Raw genomic sequence first — 25,706 nt, forward strand, 5'->3', positions numbered from 1 at the left:
GTCCATGTCTGAAGTCCCCTCCCTCAGTCCAGACCCCTCGTGTGCACCTCAACACCCTATTCCCCCTGTCCTGGGTCACTTTTTAGCCCCAGCTGGAGGCAGAGGTTCCCTGCCAAGTGATGGAGCAGTAAGGCCCCCAGCACAGTGAGGAGACACTGTTGTCACCCTCTAGCTCAGCCCTGGCTCTCCTTCGGCGACTGGAGGGAGGCCAAGAGACTGAGGCTGGTGTGGAACCTGGCCCTCCCATCCCCTGCGGCTGGATCTGGTGCAGCCTGTGGCCCTCCCCTCCCTGGCAGCTTTGGGGAGATGAGAGGCTGGGTCTGGTGTAGCCCCTTACTCTGCGGAGGTGTGGGGGAGAGCTAGGCCTGTTTACCACCCAGGAAGGTGGGATTGGTGACCAAAGCCTGCAGGAGGCACCACTGCCTAGTATCCCAAACAAGGAGAAGAGGCAGAGACTTCACAAAGATCAGCAGTGACTTCACTGCAGCTGGTGATCTGTGCAAAGTGTTGTGCAACTGTGATATTAAATCCCCGTGAGAGAGGGACAGGTGTGTATCTAGATGGGGGGGGGGGTGTGAGGAGCACATTCTGCTCCCATTTACACTAGTATAATGCTAAATTAACCCATAGAAGTTTAGTGGAGCTAGTTGGCATTTCATAAAGAAGCCGAGGCTGCAATCACAAGCACTGAGGAACATTTCACTTCATGAAGATTAACCACTTGCCCATCAGCTTCTTCAGGGCAGTTTTGATCTCCTTGTTCCTCAGGCTGTAGATGACCGGATTCAGCATGGGCGGCAGCACGGCGTAGAGAACACCCACCACGAGATCCAGATTAGATGCTGAGCTGGAGGTGGGCTTCAAGTAGTCGAACACAGAGGTGAAAAGTAGCAAGGAGACCACAGCGAGGTGGGGGAGGCAGGTGGAGAAGGCTTTGTGCCGGCCCTGCTCCGAGGGGATTCTCAGCACCGCTCTGAAGATCTGAACGTACGACACAATGATAAAAGCAAAGCAGTTTAAACCTAAAAACACACTGAAGGCAATAACCCCAACTTCAATGAGGTAGGAGTCGGAGCAGGCCAGCTTGAGGAGTTTTGGGATATCACAGAAGAACTGGTCAATGACGTTGGACTGGCAAAAGGGTAACATGAAGGTGCTCCCGGTGTGCAGAGCAGAGTAGGCAATACCAGTGATCCAGGCACCGGTGGCCATGTGGACACAAGCTCTTCTGTTCATCACACACTCGTAGTGTAGCGGGTGGCAGATGGCCATGTACCGGTCATAGGCCATGATGGTCAGTAAAGCAAGATCTGTTGAAGTGAAGATGACAAAGAGAAAAACTTGGGCGACACAGGCTGGGTAAGAAATTGACCTGGTGTCCAGGAGGGAGTTGACCATGGATTTGGGGACGGTGACGGAGATGGAGCCAAGGTCCAGGATGGACAGGTTGCCCAGAAAGAAGTACATGGGGGTGTGCAGATGGTGGTTGATGGCTACAGATGAGATGATGAGAAGATTCCCCATCAGGGCTGCCAGATAAAGCACCAAGAACACCAGTACGTGCAAAATCTGCAGCTCCCGGACATTAGAGAAGCCCAGGAGCAGGAACTCGGCCATGGTGGTTCGGTTGGACATTTTCTTCCACAGTTCACAGTGTGGTGGCTGCGGAGGGAAGGGCACAGACAGGGGTGGGGATTAGAGCGATACATGGAACGGCCCCGATTCCCAGCAGCAACCTCTCATGCTGTGGGTGTCCACCATGCCCAGCGCCCTAGGGCAGTGAGTGACCACACAGGTGTCAACTTGCCTGGTTCCTGAACGGTCTATAGAGCTGCATCCATTTGCATCATCTGGGGATGCGGCTCGGGCTGGGGCTGGGTACAATGCCTGATGCAGGATGGAGCAAAGAGCAATCCCAAAGCAGCAGCTCTAGCCCAGATGGACCCCCTCTGGCTACGGACAGCCAGCCCCTGGCTCGGTTATGGAACTGAACTACTAAAAGGCCAGTAGCGCCTGGTCTCCACTTTCTGCAGAAATCTGACATAGACTCACTCAGGAGCTGGCATGACGGCTCCCTCTGTAACACCGCAGGGTTGTCCGGCTCCCTGCTCGCAAATGAAGTGAGGAGACAAGATCCCACATCCACCTCCGGGCACCGAGGGGCTCGCAACAGGGTGACCATATTTCTCTAGGCTACTCTGTGTCCAGGGGCAGGGTGAATGGATCAATTTGTGGTCGGGGGCTTCTGTTCACTCTTCTCCAGTTAAGGCCCCAGGATGTGTAACACCTGCTCTACAGGCTGCCAGTTTGCTCCTTGCTCAGCTTAACCATTCAACGGGTGTCCCTTTGAAACAGCGTTAAACAAGACTGCAATACAGTGATGGGGTTCAGATTTCAGTTCTATTTGACATGATTAATATTTCCACCCTAGCTTCATGCTAACTTTCCAGTGTGGGGTATGGCGTTCACATTATTCCAAAGGAATTCTTGATTTCCAGCAGAACAAAATTTCCCAGGAAAACGTGTTATTCTGGAAACACAAGATTCAGTATGGGAGCCGTCTGTAACTTCAGAATCAAGAGGTTCTCCTGTGGCATCTTCTGGTGTGTGTACACAGCACCCTACACTCACAATAAGATATGCAATTTGTATTATTACGCATCTTATTTCAATTACATTTTAAAATAGCGTATTTCAAAATTTGGTGCCTCTCGACAGCACCGCATTTGAAAATAACGTGCTATTTCAAGGTGTCCCTTAACCCTCGTGGAACAAGGGTTGCAGGGACGCTAACATAGTTCACCCATAATTTTGAAAATTATTTTGAAATAACGGGCGGCTTGTTAAGACGTGGGGTGGCCATTTCGGGATTCTGGAGGTATCCTCAAATAGCCGTTATGAGGAGACATAGCCTGGGAGACCTCACAGTTTATTCGGCTCTGGTGAGGCCACATCTGGAGTATTGCATCCAGTTCTGGGCCCCCCACTATAGAAAGGATGAGGGCGCATTGGAGAGGGTCCAGTGGAGGGCAACAAAAGTGATTGGGGGGCTGGAGCACATGAAATAAGAGGCTGATGGATTTAGGGGCTGTTTAGTCTGCAGAAGAGAAGAGTGAGGGGGGATTTGAGAGCAGCCTTCAACTCCTTGCGGGGGGGTCCAAAGAGGCTGAAGAGAGGCTGTTCTCAGTGGTGGCAGAATGAGGAGCAATGGTCTCAAGTTGCAGTGGGGAAGGTCTAGGTTGGACAGTAAGAAAAACTATTTCCCGAGGAAGGTGGGGAAGTGCTGGGATGAGATCCCTAGGGCGGGGGTGGAATCTCCATCCCTTCTCCCAGCTTGACCAAGCCCTGGCTGGGATGATGGAGTTGGGGTTGTCTACTTTGGGCAGGGAGCTGGACTCAATGACTCCTGAGGTCTGTTCCAGCCCTGGGATTCTAGGATTCTCTGAAATGATGTGAAAAGAGTTCCCATGGCATCGCCTCACTCGAGGGTTACATTTCCCCGCTACATGAACCCCTCAGCAGCTGTAAGGGAAGTGACACACTCACCATGCTGGCCCTGGCAGGGTGGTTCCCGGCCTGGGATGCATTTCACGCCTGGAGGCTTCAGTCACTGCCTAGCCACGGGCCTGCCCGTAACGCCCCATCTCTGGCTTGTTCTGCCGCGCTTCCCCAGCCGCTCCAGCCTCTCCGGAGTTGTTGGGTGTCTCTGCGGTTCCTACACCACATACGCCCCCTCCGGCAGGCTGGGCTAATCAGATAAAGGAGTACAGAGGATGGGGCAGAAATCCCCCTGAATCTTCAACTGCTCCCGGCCGGCGCACGCTGCAAACGGGGGCCCAGCTTGTCCTGGGGCTAAATAGCCAACTCCTGTCTCCAGGGCGGGGAGATCTCACCCAGCAGCAAACCACCTTCCAGGCTGCTCCCGCCGCCCTTCAATCCCTGAGGGGAGCAGCATCACATGCCCCGTGATGGCAGCGGCTCAGGAAGGACCCCTGGCTCCAGAGAGACAGACAGGCTCTCGCCCAAAGGGGACTGAGGGAGACTGCAGAAGGAGCTAGGAATGGGTGGCTTTCTGCAGGGGTCAGAATTTGGGAGGTTGGAATATGCTTGATCCAAGTGGGGCGTCCATCGATCATGTATTCGAGGTGCCATCTCCTCCTTTCTTGGATTGTCTGAAGGACGAGAAGTTTTGCTTTCCCCAGTGAAGATGAATTGGATAAAAGTCTCTGTGTGAGGGTGGGAAGTTCCTAGTCCCTATTCCCGCGGTTATGTGAATGCGGAAGGGACTGCCCGTCGCTATTTCAGATGTGTGAGGGGAGCTACAGCCACGTCTATGAATGAATAAACATCGTGTCACTCTTGTTATGGTGGAAAGTCCTTTAGAAAGAGAAATTGCTGGCATCGTCTCCTTCAGACACACTGAGACTGGTTAATAAAATGGAATGTTTAATCCACCAAACTGTTGTTGTGTCTCCACAACTTTTGTTGTGTCTCCAGTTTTCTCAGATGTTGCGCTTGGTTTTCCTTGTGGCCACGAAATTAGTACTGGATATGGGGGAGACGGGCTGGTCACTCAACTTACTGCTGAGGGAAGAGCTGCAAGGACCACACACGGTAGGGCCTGTGGAGAAATCCCTGCAGGTGACCATGGTTGGTGTGGTACGTTAGGACCCAGCTATAGAAGGGAAGAACCAGGTGATTCCATGCTAATAGAGGGGCAGTTTCAAGGCTGAGACGTGAGGGCCCAAAGACGGGTCCGCGGCGCGGCTGTAACCCAGTAACCCCGACATCTTGGATTCAGCCATTCACTTGTACGGGTTGATTTGGATTTGACCAACAGTGTCTTATCCACACAAGCATCTGACTGTGTTGAGGGGAAAGAGCTGTGTAGCGGTTATCCAGCTGCTTCACAGGCTTTTGCCAACCCCAGTCAGCTTCCGAATTTACTGGGTGAGTCGACAGGATCTTAGTTTCAAATTCGCTTTCAAAACCTGTCCTCAGTGGGTCGCTGAAGATTATAAACCCCCAGTTCTAACAAGCCACCGTACCCACCCCCATGGGACATCAGTTTCATACTGTGTAGGGCCCCGTACATCCTACGGAAGGCCCTGTCCCAACCTGTTCTTACCACAATGGCTCATGTGACCCAACGAGAGAGGAATTCCAAGCTGGGCCAGGCTTAGAATCATAGACTAGGACTGGAAGGGACCTCGAGTCCAGTCCAGTGCACCCATGGCAGGACCCAGTACTGTCTAGACCATCGCTGATAGACATTTATCTAACCTACTCTTAAATATCTCCAGAGATGGGGATTCCACAACCTCCCTGGGCAATTTATTCCAGTATTTGACCACCCTGACAGTTAGGAACTTTTTCCTAATGTCCTACCTAAACCTCCCTTTCTGCAGTTTAAGCCCATTGCTTTTGCTCTATCCTTAGAGGCCAAGATGAACAAGTTTTCTCCCGCCTCCTTATGACACCCCTTTAGATACCTGAAAACTGCTATCATGTCCCCCTCAGTCTTCTTTTTTCTAAAAAAACAAACCCAATTCTTCCAGTCTTCCTTCATAGGTCATGTTCTCTAGACCTTTCATCATTCTCATTGCTCTTCTCTGGACCCTCTCCAATTTTTCCACATCTTTCTTGAAATGTGGTGCCCAGAACAGTACACAAGACTCCAACTGAGGCCTAACCAGTGCAGGGTAGAGTGGAAGAATGACTTGCTCAAAACACACCTGTTAATACATCCCAGAATCATGTTTTCTTTTTTTTGCAAAACTTAAAATCTTCCTACACACTCATTAATGGATCAATCCCACAAGCCAAATACACAGAGAAGGATTGGAACTTAACTTCATACACAAGATCAATTAAATGAAGAGGGCAGGTCGCTACCTCATCACCATGGATCTCCCCAAAAGGGCTATTGGCAGGTGCCATTGCCGCCGATGCCAGGCTGAAACAGGCATTTTTCACTCCTCTGGGGCTCTATGAGTTCCTTGTCCTGCCTTTTAGCCTGAGCTAGCCAAGGTGGAGACCATCACAGATTGGTTGGTTCCCGAGACCAAGAAAAAGCATAGAATCGTAGAGCTGGAATAGACCTCAGAAGGTCCAGAAGAAGACCTCATGAGACCAAAAGAAGGCCCAGGACTGCATTGGGATGGAGGGTTTTACCCCTTTACTGAAGGAGGCCCTGGTCAGAGCCCCATTGCTGGTATAGTGTTCATGGACACCACAGTCATTGGGCCTCGAAAGGGGGAGCGACACCCCATTGTGTACTTGAGCCAGAAGCTGCTACCTCAGGAACAGAACTAGGCAGCCCTAGAGAAGGACACCTGACCCTGGTGTGGGCCCTTAGAAAGCTGCACCCGTATCTGTTTGGGCTGCATTTCCAAGGGTACATAACCCCTCTCCCCTGGCCTGGCTGCACCAGATGAAAAGGGCGAACATCCCTCTTCATGGGTTAGTCCTGGCAGAGGAGGCTGGGGGCAGAGATGCCAGGACCCTGAGGCTGAATGATCAGGGAGTTGTGGGACATTCCCCCCAGCACTTTTGGGGGCAAGAGGAGACAGCCTCTCCCTTGCAGAGCCCCGTCCCCAGCTGGCCAGTCTCTTACTGGTGTATCTGCCCCCAGAGGTCACTCCAGAGTATGGCTGTGCCCCACGCTTGCTGCCCCTAGTGGTCACTGTGAGTATCATGTCCCTCCTCTCTCTGCCCCTCCCTTTCCATGTTCTGGAAACCAGTCCCATTCCTGGCACGTCCCATTGTAGTGATTGTAGTGCATATCTTAGTGAGTTATTGCCGAGTAGCAGCGGTTGGAAAAGGAATTTCCTATTTTGTGAAACTTTTTATGACATTGAAATATTTTGCCGTCTGGGCTCCAGGAAAAAATTCAAGCAAGCAAATTTTATTGATTTATATTTTTGACAGAGTGAATTGTGGTTGGCCACTGAGATTGACCAAAGGAAACTCAGTCCCACCAGGGTCCAAGAATGCAAATATGAGGAGTTCGACCTTCCAAAACATGACCAGATGATCCTAGTAAGGCCAAATGAGCTCCCTGCCACAGAGCTAAGATGCCTTTTGATTTTGATCTTACCTTTTTTTTATGTCAATTAACTGACATTTCAAAGGCACAGACATTATTGTTTTTCAAATGAGCAATGTCAAGTTGGCATCTGTTAAGTAATTTGAACCAGCTAAAAATATCCAATTGTGATCAAATCCGATCCTGTCCCGCACACGCTCCAGGCTTCCATGAATCCGCAATATCTGACAAGTAAAACCAAATTGTGAGACGACGTCAAAGAAGGGCTTGTGATCAGCTCGGGGACGGCAATTTCCTCCTCCCCTTTAAGGTCCCAACCCCAAAATAGGCCCTTCTCCTCCCTTTGTAGATATCTACATCCCTGGGAATGCCTTTTGAGGGAAGGCTCTCAGACTTTTGACAGAGCACAGACTAGATCAGCAGAGAGATACCTGTCGTCTCTCTGTAGAGATCTCCTCAACTTCCTCTCCTCCGTGACAGAAATGTAGACCATCCCCTTGGCCCGTCCAAGTTCACCCAACATCCCAACGTCAACCAGCTACCTCCTTTTTTACTCCAATTCACAGTCAGAGAAAATTGAATGATAGTTTATAAGGGGACATGAGAGCAGCTTTCAAGTTCCTAAAAGAGTTTTTGTTACAAGGAAGAGGGAGGAGAATTGTTCTCCCTGGCTGCTGAGGACAGAAAAAGAAACAATGGGCTTAAACTGCAGCAAGGGAGGTTGAGGATGGATATTAGGAAAAAGTTTTTAACTGTCAGGGTGGTTAAACACTGGAATAAATTGCCTAGGGAGGTTGTGGAATCTCCGTCTCTGGAGATATTGAAGAGCAGGTTGGACAGACACGTGTCAGGAGTTATCTAGATGGTGCTTGGTCCTGCCGTGAGGACAGTAGACTTGACTTGACGTCCTTTTAGGTTTCCACCTAGTTCTATGCTTGTAGGATTACATTTCACCTAAGTCCTTGAGTTAAACCCAGTGCAATCTGAGAAATGAACACTTTTCTGCCTTCAGGAGACGGAAGAATTCTGCACCACATGCAGAGAACAGGAGAGATTAAGGAACCGTCAATGCTCAATACCCCTCGACAACACAGAACGGACTAGTTGAGGGACACCCAGCTGGTCTCAGCAGAAAGATCTTTAGAAGAAAGCCTTGTTCCTATTTGGACCTTCCCCTCCCATCTACGAAACGTTTTGGGTGGAACTTCATGTGAAATCTTGAACCAAAGAAATGCATTTCTGAGCTGAAGAAGGATACTTCTGTGTTTGCACACGTGCACCAAGGACATTCCAACCATGTGGTGGCTTTTTTAAATGACCCAAAAAAATTCAAATTGGGAGAGTTATTGAACCCAATCCTTTCTCAGAAAGAAAGAAAGAAAGAAAGAAAGAAAGAAAGAAAGAAAGAAAGAAAGAAAGAAAGAAAGAAAGAAAGAAAGAAAGAAAGAAAGAAAGAAAGAAAGAAAGAAAGAAAGAAAGAAAGAAAGAAAGAAAGAAAGAAAGAAAGAAAGAAAGAAAGAAAGAAAGAAAGGGAATTGTTTCATTCACTCAGTGGCAGTTGAAAATCAGACCCCAAATCTCTCGGCACCCGGCTCTCCCCACAGTGCTGTCTGCAGCCGTCCTTAGCCATTAAATGTTTCACTCTGGTGATGAACCCCCTGGAGATGTTGTTCAGACGGTGCGGGCAGAGGAGGAATGTTTCACTCTAGCGCCGACTCCCAGGCACAGACCACAAGCTGGAAACGCCTTCCCAGGTTGGTTCCTGGCTGAGGGGGATAAATGTCACCCCCTCCCTCCAGTCCCAAAGGCCACTGACCCCCTCTGGGCACAGGCTGCATGGTTCTGTCTGTGTCGAACCTGCTTTGAACACAACCCAGAGCTGCCAGCCTGTCGCCTCCAGCCCCTACGTCGCAGGGTCCACCCCTGAGCCTATCCTGTGGTGGGACGTCTGGTGGCTGCTCCCCAGAGCTGCTGATGCAACGTGGAGATGGGGGAGGAGGGGTTGGCTCACTCTGAGATAATTAGGCAGCGTTAACGAAGCACCAGGCTGCTCCAGGCAGCGAAGGGACTGGAGCCCTCGGCTGCTCTAGGCCAGGCCGGGCTGTGACTATCCATCGAACCCAGCCCAGCCAGGTTCCTCTCCACGCACAAACTCCGCTCCAGAGCTGGGAAGGACTTTAGTCCCACATCCCTGGTACTTCCCCTCCCACCCAGCGTGTCCGCGGGGGTTCAGGGAGCCCGTCTCAGGAGCAGGTCCCCATCTGCCAGGGGCTGCCAGAGACCCAGCCATGCCAGGAGACACGGAAGATGCACAAAGCAGAGAGGGACCAGGGCTGAGGACTCTGGACTTGTAAATGCCTCCCACGCCCGGACACCTCCCCACAACCGGCCCGGTGAGTTTGGCGATGGGATGTGGGGAGGGGTTCACATGCTGGGTACATGGTGTGACTCTGTCTGGAAGGGGAGATTGGGGTGACAGCGCACTGACCTGCGATCGCACACCCGGCACAGCGCGGGGTGTCCTCTTCCCCAGCCAGGGCAAAATGGGCTTTTCGTGGAAATCATGGAACCGATCGCACTCGGTCTCGTTCTGTGAAATGCCACCGGCGTCAGCCGACAAGTGCGGAACACTCAGTTAGATTTATTAGAAACTGGGGACAGTTTTGGGTGAGGAGCAGCCTACACAGGAAGGACGGGCTCCACCTAAACCAAGGTGGATCCAGATTGTTGGCACTAAACATTAAGAAGGTCGTAGAGTAGTTTTTAAACTAAGAGCTGGGGGAAAGCCGATTGGTGTGGAGGAGCATGTGGATCGGACAGAGAAGTCTCTTAGAGGAGAGTCCATTGATGGAGATTCTCTAGGTGTTAGTCGGAAAGGCTATGTCTAGACTGCAGGCTTCTTTCGAAAGAGGCTCTTTCGAAAGCATCTTTCGAAAGAGCCTCTTTCGAAAGCATCTTTCGAAAGAGCCTCTTTCGAAAGATTGCGTCTAGACTGCAGGCAGATCTTTCGAAAGAGAAATCCGCTTTTTCGAAAGAGAGCACCCAGCGAGTCTGGATGCTCTCTTTCGAAGACGGCCTCTTTACATTGAAGAACGCCTTCTTTCAAAAGAGGAACTTTCGAAAGAAGGCGTTCTTCCTCGTAAATTGAGGTTTACCGCCATCGAAAGAAAAGACGCGTTCTTTCGAAATAATTTCGAAAGAACGCGACTTGAGTCTGGATGCAGGGGAAGTTTTTTCGGGAAAAGGCTACTTTTCCCGAAAAACCCCCTGAGTCTGGACACGGCCAAAGAGAGGAAGGGAGATGATAAAGTATGGGCCAGATCAGACAAGAAACAATCACAAATACAAGAGTCTAATACATCGGGGAAGGGCAGACAGATAAACAGTGACAATTTAAAGTGCTTCTGCACAAATGCTAGAAGTCTAAGTAATAAGATGGGTGAACTCGAGTACCTCGTATTCAAGGAGGAGTTTGACATAATAGTCATCACAGAAACCAGGTGGAATTAGGACAATCAGTGTGGGACACAATAATACCGGGCTATAAAATACATCGGAAGCACAGACCAGGTCGTGCGGGTGGCGGAGTGGCACTGTATGTGAAAGATAACGTAGAATCAAATGAAGTAAAAATCTTAAATGAATCAACATGTTCCAAAGAATCGCTACGGATAATAATTCCCTTCACTGATAACAATATAGCAGTAGGGATCTATTATCGACCACCTGACCAGGACAGTGATAGTGACGTTGAAATGCTGAGGGAGATTAGAGAGGCTATAAAAATAAACAACTCAGTAATGATGGGGGATTTCAATTATCCCCATATTGACTGGGTAAATGTCACCTCCTGACGAGATGCTGAGATTAAATTTCTCAATGGCTTAAATGACTGCTTCTTGGAGGAATTATGCAAAACTGAGGAGGTTTGTTAAACAGAAATTAAAAGGCACAGTGACCAGAGTAAAATCCTTGCAACCTGCATGGTGACTTTTTAAAGACACCATAATAGAGGCCCAACTGAAATGTATACCCCGAATTAAAAACATAGTAAGAGACCTAAAAAAGAGCCACCGTGGCTTAACAACCATGTAAAAGAAGCAGTGAGAGATAAAAAGGCATCTTTGAACAAGTGGAAGTCCAATCCTAGTGAGGTAAATAGAAAGGAACATAAACACTGCCAAATTAAGCGTAAAAATGTCATAAGAAAAGCTAAAAATGATTTTGAGGAACAGCTAGCCAAAAACTCAGAAAGTAATAGCAAAATGTTTTCTAAGTACACTAGAAGCAGGAAGCCAGTTAAACAACCAGTGGGGTCCCTAGATGATTGAGATACAAAAAGAGCAATCAAGGACGATTAAGCCATTGCGGAGAAACTAAATGATTGCTTTGCTTCAGTCTTCACGCCTGAGAATATGAGGGAGATTCCCAAATCTGCACCATCCTTTGTGGGTGATGAATCTGAGGAACTGCCCTGGATTGATGTGTCATTAGAGGAGGTTTTGGAACAAATTGAAAAACTTAACTAACAAATCATCGGGACCAGATGGCATTCACCGAAGGATTGTGAAAGAACTCAAATGAGAAATAGCGGACCTATTAATTGTGGTTTGTAACCTCTCCTTTAAATCAGTTTCTAGAAGACAGCTAACGTAACGCCAATATTTAAAAAGAGCTCTAGAGGCGACCCTGGCAATTACAGGCCAGTAAGTCTAATGTCAGTACCGGGCAAATTAGTTGAAACAATAGTAAAGAATGAAATTATCAGACACGTAGAAGAACATAATTTGTTGGGCAAAAGTCAACATGGTTTCTGTAAAGGGAAATCATGTCTTACTAAGCTATTAGAGTTCTTTGAAGGGGTCAACAAATATGCGGACAAGGGGGATGCAGTAGATACAGTATACTTAGATTTTCAGAAAGCCTTTAACAAAGTCCCTCACCAAAAAATGTAAATTAGGTTGTCGTGGGATACAAGGGAAGGTCCTTTCATGGACTGAGAACCGGTTAAAAGATAGGAAACTAAGGGCAGGAATAAATGGCACATTTTCATAACGGAGGGGGTAACTAGTGGTGTCCCCCAAGGGTCAGTCCTAGGACCAGTCCTATTCAACTTATTCATAAACGACCTAGAGAAAGGGGTGAACAGTGAGGTGACAAAGTTTGCAGACGATACTAAACTGTTCAAGATAGTCAAGACCAAAGCAGACTGTGAAGAACTTCAAAAAGATCTCACCAAACTGAGTGATTGGGCAACACAATGGCAAATGAACTTTAACGTGGGCAAGTGTAAAGTAATGCACATTGGAAAAACTAACCCCAACTATACATACAATATAATGGGGGCTAATTTAGCTACAACTAATCAGGAAAGAGATCTGGGAGTTATCATGGATAGTTCTCTGAAAACGGCCACGTAGTGTGCAGAGGCAGTCAAAAAAGCAAATAGGATGCTACAAATTATTTAAAAAGGGATAGAAAATAAGACGAAGACTATCTCACTGCCCCTATATAAAATGACGGTATGCCTACATCTTGAATACTACGTACAGATGTGGTCTCCTCACCTCAAAAAAGACAATTAGGCATTAGAAAAGGATCAGAAAAGAGCAACTAAAATGATGAGGGGTTTGGAACGGTTCCCCTATGAAGAGAGGCTAAAGAGACTGGGACTTTTATGTTTACAAAAGAGGAGAATGAGGGGTGATATGATAGAGGCCTATAAAATCATGAGTGGTATGGAGAAGGTTATACACTTGTTCCCACAATAGAAGAACGAGAGGACACCAAATGAAATTAATGGGTAGCAGTTTTAATTGTAATAAATAAAGTTGCTCTTCACTCAGCACACTGTCAACCTGTGGAACTCCTTTCCAGGGGAGTCTGTGAAGGCTAGGGCTATAACAGAGTTTAAAGAGAATCTAGATAAATTCATGGAGGTTGGGTCCATACATGGAGTCCCTAGGAAACCCCCTTGCCTTTGAAGGAATTTAAGTGGGGTGATATTGGCCACCCCACCTGGAGACGTTGCGCTGGAAGCCCGCCCGGTCACACTGAGATTCTTCAGGGAGGGCGCAATGTGGAACCCATTCACACCGTTCCCGTGGTGTTTAGTTCTGTCCCAAAGGGACGCTGTCTGATGCTAAATCTTAGACAATGGAGCTAAGCAGGTTGCTCTCCTCAGCCGTATCCCCTTCTAGCGGAAAGGATAGTCTGAGCCCCCCAGCTCAATATCCATTGTGCTTCCACCTGAGAACACAGGGAAGGCCAACGTTGTTCGGGTATGTCTAAACTAAGCACTAATTCCAACTAACTTAATTCGAATTAGTTAATTCAAATGAAGCTAATTCGAACTAGTGCATCTAGACCTAAAAACTAGTTTGAATTAGCATGTCCACATTGAGTGGACCCTGAACCGAAGTTAAGGCTGGCTGGAAGCAGTGCCTGCAGGGCATCAGGGTATCAGCGTAGGGATCTGTTTAAAGGGACCTGACCCCGCTTGCTTGTCTACCTCGATGAGGGACAGCAAAGCAGTCCTGGCTTGGAGTGCCCTGAGCGCTGAAACTCGGGACACTACACTACAGCACTAATTCGAACTAACTTAATTCGAATTAGTTAATTCGAACTAAGCTAATTTGTATTAGCGCATCTAGACCTAAAAACTAGTTCGAATTAGCATTTTGCTAATTCGAACTAGCATGTCCACATTGAGAGGACCCTGAACCGAGGTTAAGGATGGCCGGAAGCAGTGCCGGCAGGGCATCAGGTTAGGACTCAGAGTGTGGAGCTGCTCTCTCAGGCTAGCCGAGGGCTGTGCTTAAAGGGACCCGACCCCAACCCCAGACAGACAGTTCTCAGGAGTTCCCTGCTCACTTGTCTAACTCAATGAGGGACAGCAAAGCAGTCCTGGCTTGGAGTGCCCTGAGTGCCCAAACTCGGCACATCACAGCACTCGGCCATCAGCCCGGTTGCACTTGCCGCAGCCTGCCATCTGGGAGAGGGGGTCAATCGGGGGGCTGCAGGAGAGTTTCCACCCCGAGGAGCCCGCAGAGCCACCCCAGTCCTCCCTATCGGGGGCTCGTACCCCATTCCTCCCTCACCTCCTTCCACTTACCCCTCCATAGCCCCCCTTCCTGGTGTACAAAGTAAAGGACACGTGTTTAAAAATAGAAACTCTCTTTATTTAACAAAACTGGGGGGGGATTAACCTCTGGAGACACTGGGAAAAGAAGGTGGGAGAGGGGAAGAGAGAGGGTGGAAGAGGGGAGGGGGTAACCTGGGAGGAGGGAGCTGGAAGGGGGAAGCAAGGGGAAGAAGGAAGAGGGGAAGTATCAAACTAATGGTATGTCTACACTACCCCGCTAGTTCGAACTAGGAGGGTAATGTATGCATACCGCACTTGCAAATGAAGCCCGGGATTTGAATTTCCCGGGCTTCATTTGCATAAGCGGGGAGCCGCCATTTTTAAAACCCCGCTGGTTCGAACCCCGTGTCGCGCGGCTACACGGGGCACGAACTACGTAGTTCGAACTAGGCTTCCTATTCCGAACTACCAGTACACCTGCTCCTGGGTTCACATGTGGTTTTTGGTGGCCAGGCTGGCAACTATCCTGCCCTAGACGGCCACTTTCCTCTGCCTAGTGTGGAGGTTGTGGACGTTGGAGGCCTCCCCCCAAACCTGGATGAGGTCCACGATCTCCACACTAGACCCAGTGGGCGCCCAACTCTTGCGGCCCCGGGCAGGCACCTGGGAGCTGCCAGCCTGGTCCCGGGAAGAGGGGGAGGGCTGGGGGCAGCGGGTGGCTGGCTCATGCCATGCCAGGTGCAGGGTCTGCTGGCTGGGTGCTGGCAGGCTTGCGCCTGGCACAGGCACCGTAGCCAGCCCGTGCCCCTTTAACGGGTCTGGGGCCGGGAGGGGGGCAGTAGAGTTTCCCTGGTGTTGGCCAGAGTGGCCACCAGGGAAAGCTGGGGAGGGCTAGCCTCCCACTAGTTCGAATTAAGGGGCTACACAGCCCTTAATTCGAACTAGCTAGTTCGAACTAGGCTTAATCCTCGTGGAATGATGATTACCTAGTTTGAGCGGAGCGCTAGTGTAGCGCCTATGAAAGTTAGTTTGAACTAATGTCTGTTAGTTCGAACTAACTTTGTAGTGTAGACATACCCTTAGTTTGGTGCCCTCTATGTCTCTCTGCACCCACTGATGGCAGGGGCACAGCGCACATGCTGATCAAGGAAATGCCGAGCCTCACACAGCTCGTAGAACTAAGGAGGAGGGGAAACTGAGGCAGAGGGATGGTCAGTGACCAGCCAAAGGTCACACAGCGGCTCCGTGCTTCAGGCAATGCTGGTAGATTTATGCCCATGGTCACAGCCGGAGGTTTGAACCCATAAGGGTTCCTCTCTGCCACAGCCGTTGAGTTGGCATTTCACTTGACTCCCTGCTCCAACAGCATTTCATCCAGCCCCATCCTGAGCATCCCCCAGATCTTCACAGGGGAAGTCGGATGCCGCTCCAGGGACTGTTCAGGAGTCAGGCCCAGAGACACCAGGTGGAAACTCACCGCCCCTCGGGAGGAGCTGGGACGGGTGCTGGGCATGGGGAACACCCACCGCATGAGAGGCTGGTGCGGGAATCCAGGCCATTCCAGGTCTCGCTCTGATCCCCACCCTGTCTGTGTCCTCTGCAGGCACCACACACTGAACTGAGAAAAAAAATGTCCAACGGAAGCACCGTGACCGAGTTCCTGCTCCTGGGCTTCTCTGACGTCCGGGAGCTGCAGGTTTTGCAATTTGTAGTGTTTCTAGTGATGTACCTGACAACCCTGGTGGGGAACCTTCTCATCATCTCAGCCATCGTCCTTAACCATCATCTTCACACCCCCATGTACTTCTTCCTGGCAAACCTGTCCATCCTGGACCTCTGCTCCGTCTCAGTCACCATCCCCAAATCCATGGTCAACTCCCTCCTGGACACCAGGTCCATTTCCTACCTGGCCTGTGTCGCCCAAGTTTTTCTCTTTGTCATCTTCACATCAACTGATTTTGCCCTTCTCACCATCATGGCCTACGACCGACACGTCGCCATCTGCCACCCGCTGCACTACGAGAGAGTGATGAACAGGAGAGCTTGTGTCCACATGGCCATTAGTGCCTGGATCACTACTGCGATCTACTCTGCCATACACACCGGGTACACCTTCCGGTTACCCTTCTGCCACTCCAATGTAATTGACCAGTTCTTCTGTGATATCCCCCAGCTCCTCAAGCTGGCCTGTTCCAGCTCCTACCGCAGTGAAATTGGGGTTATTGGCTTTGGTGTCTTGTTATATTTAACCTGCTTTCTCTTCATCATTGTGTCTTACGTCCAGATCTTCAGAGCGGTGCTGAGAATCCCCTCGGAGCAGGGCCGGCACAAAGCCTTCTCCACCTGCCTCCCCCACCTCGCTGTGGTCTCTTTGTTACTTTGCACTGGGTCCTTTGCCTACCTGAAACCCCCCTCCAGCTCTCCGTCAGCCCTGGATCTGGTGTTGGGTGTTCTCTATGCCGTAGCCCCTCCCATGATGAACCCTGTCATCTACAGCCTGAGGAACAAGGAGCTCAAAGCTGCCCTGAAGAAACTCTTTATGGGAAGGTTATTCTCCAAGAATTGAAACGTCCTTCATTGCTCCTTGACTGTGATTTCCCCCTCTGTTTCTGTCTGATCAGCAGGTCACCAAATAGCATCAATAAGAGCACAAGGTGCAATCAGTTCATGAAGTAGGAAAATCCCGACTAAGTCCATTGAATGAATCCTAGTTATTTAAGGAAGGATCACTCCAGTGTGAATGAGATCAGAGTCTACGAGTGTTTTCATAAATCCTTCCACACATCTGAGTATCATTTTATAAATTTACACTTGCAGACCCTGCATCCTACCCGGGCCCAGTGCCCTGAACCTCAACAGGCAAAGCTACGTCCTAGCGAACGTCATGACGTCTCCATCTCCTCTCCTGTTTTGATGGAAAACTGGTGCTTGGGGAATGGATGGTTTGAGTTTTGTTGGCTGGATGGTTTCTTTTTTTGTTTTCTATGGGTTGGTTCCTTTGCTGATTTATTCCAGGTGGTGTTGCAGGGATTAGTAGTTAGGAAGGTTGGAATATGTCTGATCCAAGAGGGGTGTCAATTCTTCAAGGTACCATCTCCTCCTTGCTTGCCTGGGATTTTTGGAGGGCTGAGAAAATTTGCTTCTCAGAAGAATAAAATTGTCAGACACGTAGAAGAACATAATTTGTTGGGCAAAAGTCAACATGGATTCTGCAAAGGGAAATCATGTCTTACTAATCTATTAGAGTTCTGTGAAGGGGTCAACAAACATGTGGAGAAGGGGGATCCAGTAGTTATAGTATACTGAGATCTCCAGAAAGCCTTTGACAAGGTCCCTCACCAAAGGCTCTTGTGTAAATTTGGTTGTCATGGGATAAGAGGGAAGATCCTTTCATGGATTGAGAACTGGTTAAAAGACCGGAAACAAAGGGGAGGAATAAATAGTAAATTTTCAGAATGGAGAGGTGTAACTAGTCCAAGGATCAGTCCTAGGACCAATCCTGCTCAACATATTCATAAACGATCCAGAGAAAGGGGTAAGCAGTGAGGTGGCAAAGTTTGCTCATAGTCAAACTTTGTTCCAGATTGTCCAGACAGAAGCAGACTGTGAGGAACTCACCAAACTGAGTAACCGGGCAACAAAACGGCAAATGAAATTTAATGTGGGTAAGTGTAAAGTAATGCACATTGGAAAAAATCCCCCCAACTATACGTACAATATAATGGGGGCTAATTTAGCAACAGCTAATCAGGAAAGAGATCTGGGAGTTATCGTGGATAGTTCTCTGAAAATGTCCATGCAGTGTGCAGCGGCAGTCAAAAAAGCAAATTGGTTGCTAGTGTACGCAGGAGCTGAACTGCTGCTTGCTATCAGCCAGCTAAAAGGAGGGGTGGGTGTGCCCACGACAGGGCTACGTCAAGACTGGCATTATTTTCCAGAAATGCTTTTAACGGAGAAGTTTTCCGTTAAAAGCATTTTCGGAGAAGCGTGTCTAGATTGGCACGGATGCTTTTACGCAAAAGCACTTTTTGCGGAAAAGCATCCGTGGCCAATCTAGACACTCTTTTCCGCAAAAAAGCCCCAATCGCCATTTTCGCAATCGGGGCTTTTTTGAGGAAAACAAATCTGAGCTGTCTACACTGGCCCTCTTGCGCAAAAGTTTTGCGCAAAAGGAACTTTTGCCCGAACGGGAGCAGCATAGTATTTCCGCAAGTAGGAAGTCAGTGCTTTTGTGGAAATTCAAGCATCCAGTGTAGACAGCTGGCAAGCTTTTCCGGAAAATCAACTGATTTTCTGGAAAATCTGGCCAGTCTAGACACAGCCCAGTTGTTTAGCTCTGCAAGGTAATTAACTGTTAACTGTTGACATGTCAATACTGCTCAGGAGAGAATCCGAGATGTGGCTATGGAAATCCCATTCAGCCAGGGCTGATGGAGGGTCAGTGTTGGAATGGAATGTGGAGAATTGTAAATAATTTGGGGCTGTTGTGGGGGTCACTAATCATGCTACCTCGAAACGTGGGAACTGTAAAACATGCCACCAGTGCTTGCAGGAGAGACACCACCATCGTGGGAAGAGGTCTCGGAAGAACAAGCCTCCCCCCTTCCAGAGTTGAGTGAACAGAGCTGGGGGAAAGAGTTAAAGGGCTTGAGTCAGCCTGCGTCACACCTGCCGGGTGTGAGCTCTAAGACTGGCCCAGCCTGCACCTTTCCCCCTTTGTTTTAAGGACAGACCTCAGCAGACTCCCTGAGGAGCCTTTTCTTTTGCTAGTCCGGTGAAAGCTGGATTCATCTGGCAGTCCAGCTGGTGTCTAAAGAGCTGAAATCACTGGTTTGGCTGAGAGCCAGACCCATTGCAGCCAGTGAAGTGGCGGCCACCAGCTGTGTGGCGTAGAGCGGCGGCAGGTGAGGAGCGGCGACCAGCGGCGTGACAAGGAGCGGCGGCAGGTGAGGAACAGCGACCAGTGGCAGCAGCAGACGAGGAGCGGCAGCAGGTGCCCAGCGGAGCATTCAGTGGCGTGGGATGAGACAGCTGGTGGAGCGTGGAGGAGTTTTGTATCCCCCTACCTATCCCTCCACCCCCATTTCTACCCAGGTTGGGAGGTGAAACCCTGCGGGTGAACTTTGGGGCTCTGGGTGGCAAGGTCCAGGGACAGAGACCTTTGGGGTGTCAGACTCTTTGGACTTCGGGCGATTCTTGGCTGTGGGGGGAGCTTAGCTCATGTTTGGGTTCTGAACTCTGTTGCTGGTGTTTTCCCCAAGTTAATGCCGTTTGACTTCTCTCTCTGTTTCATTAAATGTTTCTTTCCTACACTCAGACTCAGTGCTTGCGAGTGGGAAGCATTGCCTCTCAGAGACACCCAGGGGTGCGTGAATTTCCCAGATTACTGGGTGGGGGCTCGAGCCGGTTCTATGTGAGATGGACCCCAAGATATTGAACCCAGCCCTGGTTACTGCCAGGCCTACCCGGCAGAAGGGTTACACTAGGTATTATTAAAAAAGGGATTGAAAATAAGACAAAGAATATCTCACTGCCCATATATAAAATGACGGTATGTCCACATCTTGAATACTGTGTAACGATGTGGTCTCCTCACCTCAAAAAAGATATTTTGGCATTAGAAAAAGGTTCAGAAAAGAGCAACTAAAATGATTAGGGATTTGGAACGGGTCCCCTATGAGGAGAGGCTAAAGATCCTGGGACTTTTCAGTTTAGAAAAGAGGAGGACACAGAACTAGAGGACACAAAATGAAAATAATGGGCAGCTGGTTTAAAAAGAATAAAAGAAAGTTCTTCTACACACAGCGCACAGTCAACCTGTGGAACTCCTTGCCAGAGGAGGCTGTGAAGGCTAGGACTATAAGAGAGATTAAAAAAGAGCTAGATAAATTCATAGAGGTTAGGTCCATAAAAGGTTATTAGCCAACGGGTAGGAATGGTGCCCTGGCCAGTGTCTGTCAAAGGCTGGAGAAGGATGGCAGGAGACAAATTGCTTGGCCATTGTCTTTGGCCCACCTCCTCTAGGGCAACTAACATCGGTCGCTGTCGGCAGACAGGACACGGGGCTGGATGGACCTTCGGTCTAACTCCGTCTGGCCGCTCTCATGTTCCCCCGGCGAGGATGAATCGGGTAAAAGTCTGCGTGGGAGGGAGGGACGTTCCTAGTCCCACTCACACAGCGATGCGATTGTGGATGGGACGGTCTTGCGCTAGCTCAGATGTGGGAGGGGACCTAGAGCCACGTCTAGGAATGAATAAACACCGGGCCACTCCTGTCCGGCGGGAGGAGCTATAGGAAGAGGAAGCTCTGGAGATGTCTCCTTCAGACACATTCAGGCTGGGGAAGAAAACCAAAGATGTGTCCCAGCAGTTCTTGCTGCCTCCTCCTGCTGTCTGATATTTCTTCAGCTATTGCTCCTGTGGCCACCCGATGGTACTGGATACGGGGGAGAGCGGCTGGTCACTCGACCTACGGCGGAGGGAAGAGCTGCGGGGACCACCCGTGGCAGGGCCTGTTCAGAAATCCCTGCCGGTGGCCACAGTAGGCGTGGTTGGGAAGGACGGTCCTTGGAGGGGGCAGCCAGGGGACTCCTCACCAGGAGAGGGGCCATTTCACGGGGAGACCTGAGGGCCCAGACGTGCAGTGCTAGCCGGGCATCCCTGAGAGTTGGGATTCAGCCTTTCACTTGGAAGGGTGGTTTGGATTTGGCCACAGGGGCTGAGCCACACAAGCATTTCAGTGAGTCTAGATCGTGGAGATGGGGTGGGGGGTGAATCATGGAATCACAGAATCCCAGGGCTGGCAGAGACCTCAGGAGTCACTGAGTCCAGCCCCCTGCCCAAAGCAGGACCAACCCAACTCAATCATCCCAGCCAGGGCTTGGTCAAGCCGGGACTTAATCACCTCTAGGGATGGAGATTCCACCCCCACCCTAGGAAACCCATCCCAGTGCTTCCCCACCCGCCTAGGGAAATAGTTTTTCCTAATCCCCAACCTAGACCTCCCCCACTGCAACTTGAGACCATTGCTCCTTGTTCTGCATCTGCCCCCACTGAGAACAGCCTCTCTCCAGACTCTTTGGAACCCCCCTTCAGGAAGTTGAAGGCTGCTCTCAAATCCCCCCTCACTCTTCTCTTCTGCAGACCAAACAACCCCAAATCCCTCAGCCTCTCCTCATAGGTCATGTGCTCCAGCACCCGAATCACTTTGGTTGCCCTCCGCTGGACCCTCCCCAGTGCGTCCACATCCTTTCTGTAGTGGGGAGCCCATAACTGGACACAACACTCCAGATGTGGCCTCACCAGAGCTGAATAAAGAGGAATCATCACTTCCCTAGATCTGCTGGCAATGCTCCTCCTAAGGCAACCTAATATTCCATAAGCCTTTTTGGCTACAAGGGCGCCGCGTTGACTCACATCCAACTCCTCATCCACTGTAATAAATGTTAAGTAATGCCCATTGGAAAAAAATCACAACTAAGTGCACAATGTGATGGGGACTAATTTGGCTACAAGTACTCAAGAGAGATTTTGGACTCATTGTGGAGAGTTCTGTGAAAACATCCACTCCGTGTGCAGTGGCATCCGAAAAGCAAATAGAATGTGAGGAATCATTAAAAAAGAGTCAAGAATAAAACGGAGAATATCTTATTGCCTCTGTATAAAACCATGGCACACCCACATCTTGACTACTGCATACAGATGTGGTTGCCTCATCTCATAAAGATATGTTGGCTTTGGAAAAGGTGCAGAAAAGAGCATCAAAAAAGAGGAAGGGTTTGAAGTGGGTCCCATAAGAAGAGAGATTAAAAAGACTGGGACTTTTCAGCTGAGAAAAGCGGAGACTGAGGAGGGATAGGAGAGATGTCTATAAAATCATGACTGGTGTGGAAAAAACCAATATGGAAGAGTTATTGACTTGTGTCTGTGACATAAGAACTAGGGGTCACCAAATGAAATTAATAGGTAGCAGGTTTAAAACCAAAGGATGTTTCTCTTCATGCAGAGCACGGTCAACCTGTGGAACTGCTTGCCAGAGGATGCGGTGAAGGCGAGAACTTTAATAGGTTTCCAAAAAGAGCTGGATACGTTCATGGCGGTTAGGTCCATCAATGGACATTTGCCAGGATGGGTAGAATGGTGTCCCTGGCCTCTGTTTCCCTGTTGGTGGGCGACAGGGAGGGAGCATGTGAGGATTCCCTGTTGTGTCCCCTCCGTCGGGGTCTTCTGGCATTGGCCAGTGTTGGCAGAAAGGACTCTGGGCTCGATGGACATTTGGTCTGACCCAGTCTGGCCGTTCTTATATTCGTATGATCTGATGTAATCCCCAGGGCTTTTTGTGCTGAATTGCTGCTTAGCCAGTGGGTCCCCAGCCTGTTACAATACTTGGGATTCTTCCGTCCCGAGGACAGGACTCTGCACGTGTCCTTGTTCAACCTCATTAGATTACTTTTAGCCCAATCGTCCCATTTGTCTAGGTCTCTCTGGACTCTATGTACCTACCTACCAGCGTATCTACCTCTCCCACAAGCTAAGTGTCACCCGCAAACTTGCTGAGGGTTCATCTACACTTGCTCCCTAGTTCGAGCTAGGGATGCAAAGGTAGGCAACCAAAATTGCTAATGAAGTGGGGATTTAAATATCCCACGTCTCATTAGCATGACCTCGCCGGCGCGTTACTCTGCTCAATGGCTGATTCGAAGCAGGAAGTTCGTTCCAGGATGCGTTAATTCACATCAAACCCCTTGATTCGAACTAACGTTACTCCTCAAAAAATGGGCCAGTTGAGTTGAAGGAGATAGATAGATAGGGTATGTCTACACTACAAAGTTAATTCGAACTAACAGACGTTAGTTTGAATTAACTTTGATAGGTGCTACACACGCGAACCGCTAGTTCGAACTTAATCCGAACTAGCGGAGCGCTTAATTCGAACTAGGTAAACCTCATTCCACGAGGACTAACGCCTAGTTCAAATTAAGTCATTCGAATTAGTGCTGTAGTGTAGACATACCCATAGATAGATAGATAGATAGATAGATAGATAGATAGATAGATAGATAGATAGATAGATAGATAGATAGATAGATAGATATCTGTTCTTAGCCATTAAACGTTTCACTCTGGTGATGAACCACTCCGGACACAGGCTCCGTGGTGCTGTTTGGGTCGCCCCCGCTTGGGACCCTGCCCTGAGCTGTCAGCCTGTCGCCTCTGACCCCAATGTCACCACGGCCAGCCCCGAGCCAGCCCCGTGATGGTCCCCTTGGTGGCTGCTCCCCAGAGCTGATAATGCAACGTGGGAGGGCGGAGGGGGGGGGGGCTGCTCACTCAGAGATAATTAGGCAGCGTTAACGAAGCACCAGGTTGCTCCAGGCAGTGAAGGGACCGGAGCCCTCGGCTGCTCTAGGCCAGGCCAGGCTGGGACTATCCATCGAATCCAGCCCAGCCAGGGACGGGGTCTGAGGCCAGGACAGGTCGGGACCAGCTCCAGAGCCGGGAAGAGTTTTCCTTCCCGCATCCATGTGACTGCCCCCTCCCTACCAGCTTGCCAACAGGGGCACAGGGTCCCCGTCTGCCAGGGGCTGCCAGAGACCCAGCCACGCCAGGAGACACGGCCGATGGACAAAGCAGAGACGGGGCAGGACAGATGGACATGGAGAAGGGCCAGGAGTGAGGAACCGGGACTGGTAAATGCCTCCCACGCCGGGACACCTCCCCACGACCGGCCCGGTGAGTTTGGCGATGAGATGGGTGGGCGGGTTAACATGCTGGGAACATGGAGGAACGGCCGTGCCATCACACCCCCGGGGCAGCGCGGATAGTTCTGTTACCCCGCTGGGAAACAACCGGGCTTTCCACAGACATTGTGAAACCCGGTCCCCTTTGGTCTTGTGCCTTGAAACGCCGCCGGCGTCCACGGAAAAGTGCAGAACGTTCAGGAAAAACATGGCTGAAACGTACGATCCGATGTCTTCCCTTTCCCGATGTCACTAGCGTGTTCCTAATGGAACAGACGCTTCCCAGGAAAATGGGTCCACAGGAAACCCCCTTTCCTTTGAAGTAATTTCCGCAGCCAGGAAGCCAAGCCAAATAGACTCCCGTGTGGTCACTCTCCACCCTCAGTGAGTAGCAGGAACGGGGCTGGGAATGGTGGACACCCACAGCACGAGAGGTGGCCAAGGGGAATCGGGGCCATTCCATGTATCAGCCTAATCCCCACCCGTCTGTGTCCTTCCCTCTGCAGCCGTCACACCGCCTGCTGAAGAAGAAAATGCTGAACCAAACCACCGTGAACGAGTTCCTGCTCCAGGGTTTCTCTGATGTCCGGGAGCTGCAGGTGTTGCACTTTGTGGTGTTTCTAGTGATGTATCTGGCAGCCCTAATGGGGAACCTTCTCACCATCTCAGCTGTCGTCCTTGACGACTGTCTGCACACCCCCATGTACTTCTTCCTGGCAAACCTGTCCATCCTGGACCTCGGTTCCATCTCCGTCACCGTCCCCAAGTCCCTGGTCAACTCCCTACTGGATACCAGGTCAATTTCCTATCCTGCCTGTGTTGCCCAAGTCTTTCTCTTTGTTGTCTTCACATCAACTGATTTTGCCCTTCTCACTGTCATGGCCTACGACCGACACGTCGCCATCTGCCACCCGCTGCGCTACGAGAGAGTGATGAACAGGAGAGCCTGTGTCCACATGGCCGCCAGTTCCTGGCTCGCTGGTATTGTCTACTCTGCCCTGCACACCGGGAACACCTTCCGGTTACCCTTCTGCCAGTCCAACGTCCTCAACCAGTTCTTCTGTGAAATCCCCCAGCTCCTCAAGCTGGCCTGCTCCGATTCCTATCACAGTGAAGTTGGGCTCATCGCCTTCAGTGTGTTTTTAGGTTTAAACTGCTTTGTTTTTTTTATTGTGTCTTATGTTCAGATCTTCAGAGCGGTGCTGAGAATCCCCTCGGAGCAGGGCCGGCACAAAGCCTTCTCCACCTGCCTCCCCCACCTCGCTGTGGTCTCCTTGTTCCTTTGCACTGCATTCTTTGGCTACCTGAAGCCCCCCTCCACTGCTCCGTCAGGACTGGATCTGGTGGTGGGTGTCCTCTACGCCATGGTGCCTCCTATGATGAACCCCGTCATCTACAGCATGAGGAACAAGGAGCTCAAAGCTGCCCTGAAGAAACTCTTTGTGGGGAGGTTATTCTCCAAGGATTGAAACGTCCTTCATTGGTCCTTGACTGTGATTTCCCCTCTGTGATTATTTCTAATCAGCTGGTCACCAAATACCATCAATGAGACCACTAGGTGCAATCCATTCATGAGGTAGAAAGATCCAGACTAATCCCATTGAATGAAATCCTAGCTAGTTAGGGAGAGAACATTCCGGTGTTAATGAGATCAGAGTCAATGTGTGTTTCCATAAATCCTTCCACACATCTATGTATCATTTCATAAATTTACACTTGAATACCCTGAATTCTACCCGAACCCAGTGCACTGAACCTCAAGAGCCAACACTACATCCTAGTGAACATCATGACGTCTCTGTCTCTTCTCCTGTTTTGATAGAAAACTGGTGCT

The 25,706-nt window shown here is 50.0% G+C and overlaps 3 protein-coding genes across 3 annotated transcripts; 2 read left to right on the forward strand and 1 right to left on the reverse strand.

The window, feature by feature from the left end:
- Positions 1-699: 699 nt before the first annotated feature.
- On the reverse strand, positions 700-4,294 carry LOC102447988 (olfactory receptor 14C36-like). Its single transcript, XM_014570541.2, has 2 exons — positions 4,267-4,294; positions 700-1,643 (listed from the first exon to the last, which is right to left on the reverse strand). The coding sequence occupies exon 2, from the start codon at positions 1,633-1,635 to the stop codon at positions 700-702; it is 936 nt and encodes a 311-aa protein (XP_014426027.2). The 5' UTR covers positions 1,636-1,643; positions 4,267-4,294.
- An 11,468-nt stretch (positions 4,295-15,762) lies between these two features.
- On the forward strand, positions 15,763-16,698 carry LOC102447739 (olfactory receptor 14A16-like). Its single transcript, XM_006117215.4, has one exon. The coding sequence runs from the start codon at positions 15,763-15,765 to the stop codon at positions 16,696-16,698; it is 936 nt and encodes a 311-aa protein (XP_006117277.4).
- A 6,383-nt stretch (positions 16,699-23,081) lies between these two features.
- Positions 23,082-25,341, forward strand: LOC142821369 (olfactory receptor 14C36-like). Its single transcript, XM_075912267.1, has 2 exons — positions 23,082-23,096; positions 24,379-25,341. Exon 2 carries the CDS (start codon positions 24,406-24,408, stop codon positions 25,339-25,341), a length of 936 nt encoding a protein of 311 aa, XP_075768382.1. The 5' UTR covers positions 23,082-23,096; positions 24,379-24,405.
- Positions 25,342-25,706: the final 365 nt, after the last annotated feature.

Source organism: Pelodiscus sinensis, chromosome 30 (assembly GCF_049634645.1).
Source record: "Pelodiscus sinensis isolate JC-2024 chromosome 30, ASM4963464v1, whole genome shotgun sequence".
In the NCBI taxonomy this organism is placed as follows: Eukaryota; Metazoa; Chordata; order Testudines; family Trionychidae; genus Pelodiscus; species Pelodiscus sinensis.

Coding starts and splice junctions, on each gene's coding strand:
- LOC142821369 (XM_075912267.1), top strand. CDS start 24,406: ATGCTGAACCAAACCACCGTGAACGAGTTCCTGCTCCAGGGTTTCTCT.
- LOC102447988 (XM_014570541.2), bottom strand. CDS start 1,635: ATGTCCAACCGAACCACCATGGCCGAGTTCCTGCTCCTGGGCTTCTCT.
- LOC102447739 (XM_006117215.4), top strand. CDS start 15,763: ATGTCCAACGGAAGCACCGTGACCGAGTTCCTGCTCCTGGGCTTCTCT.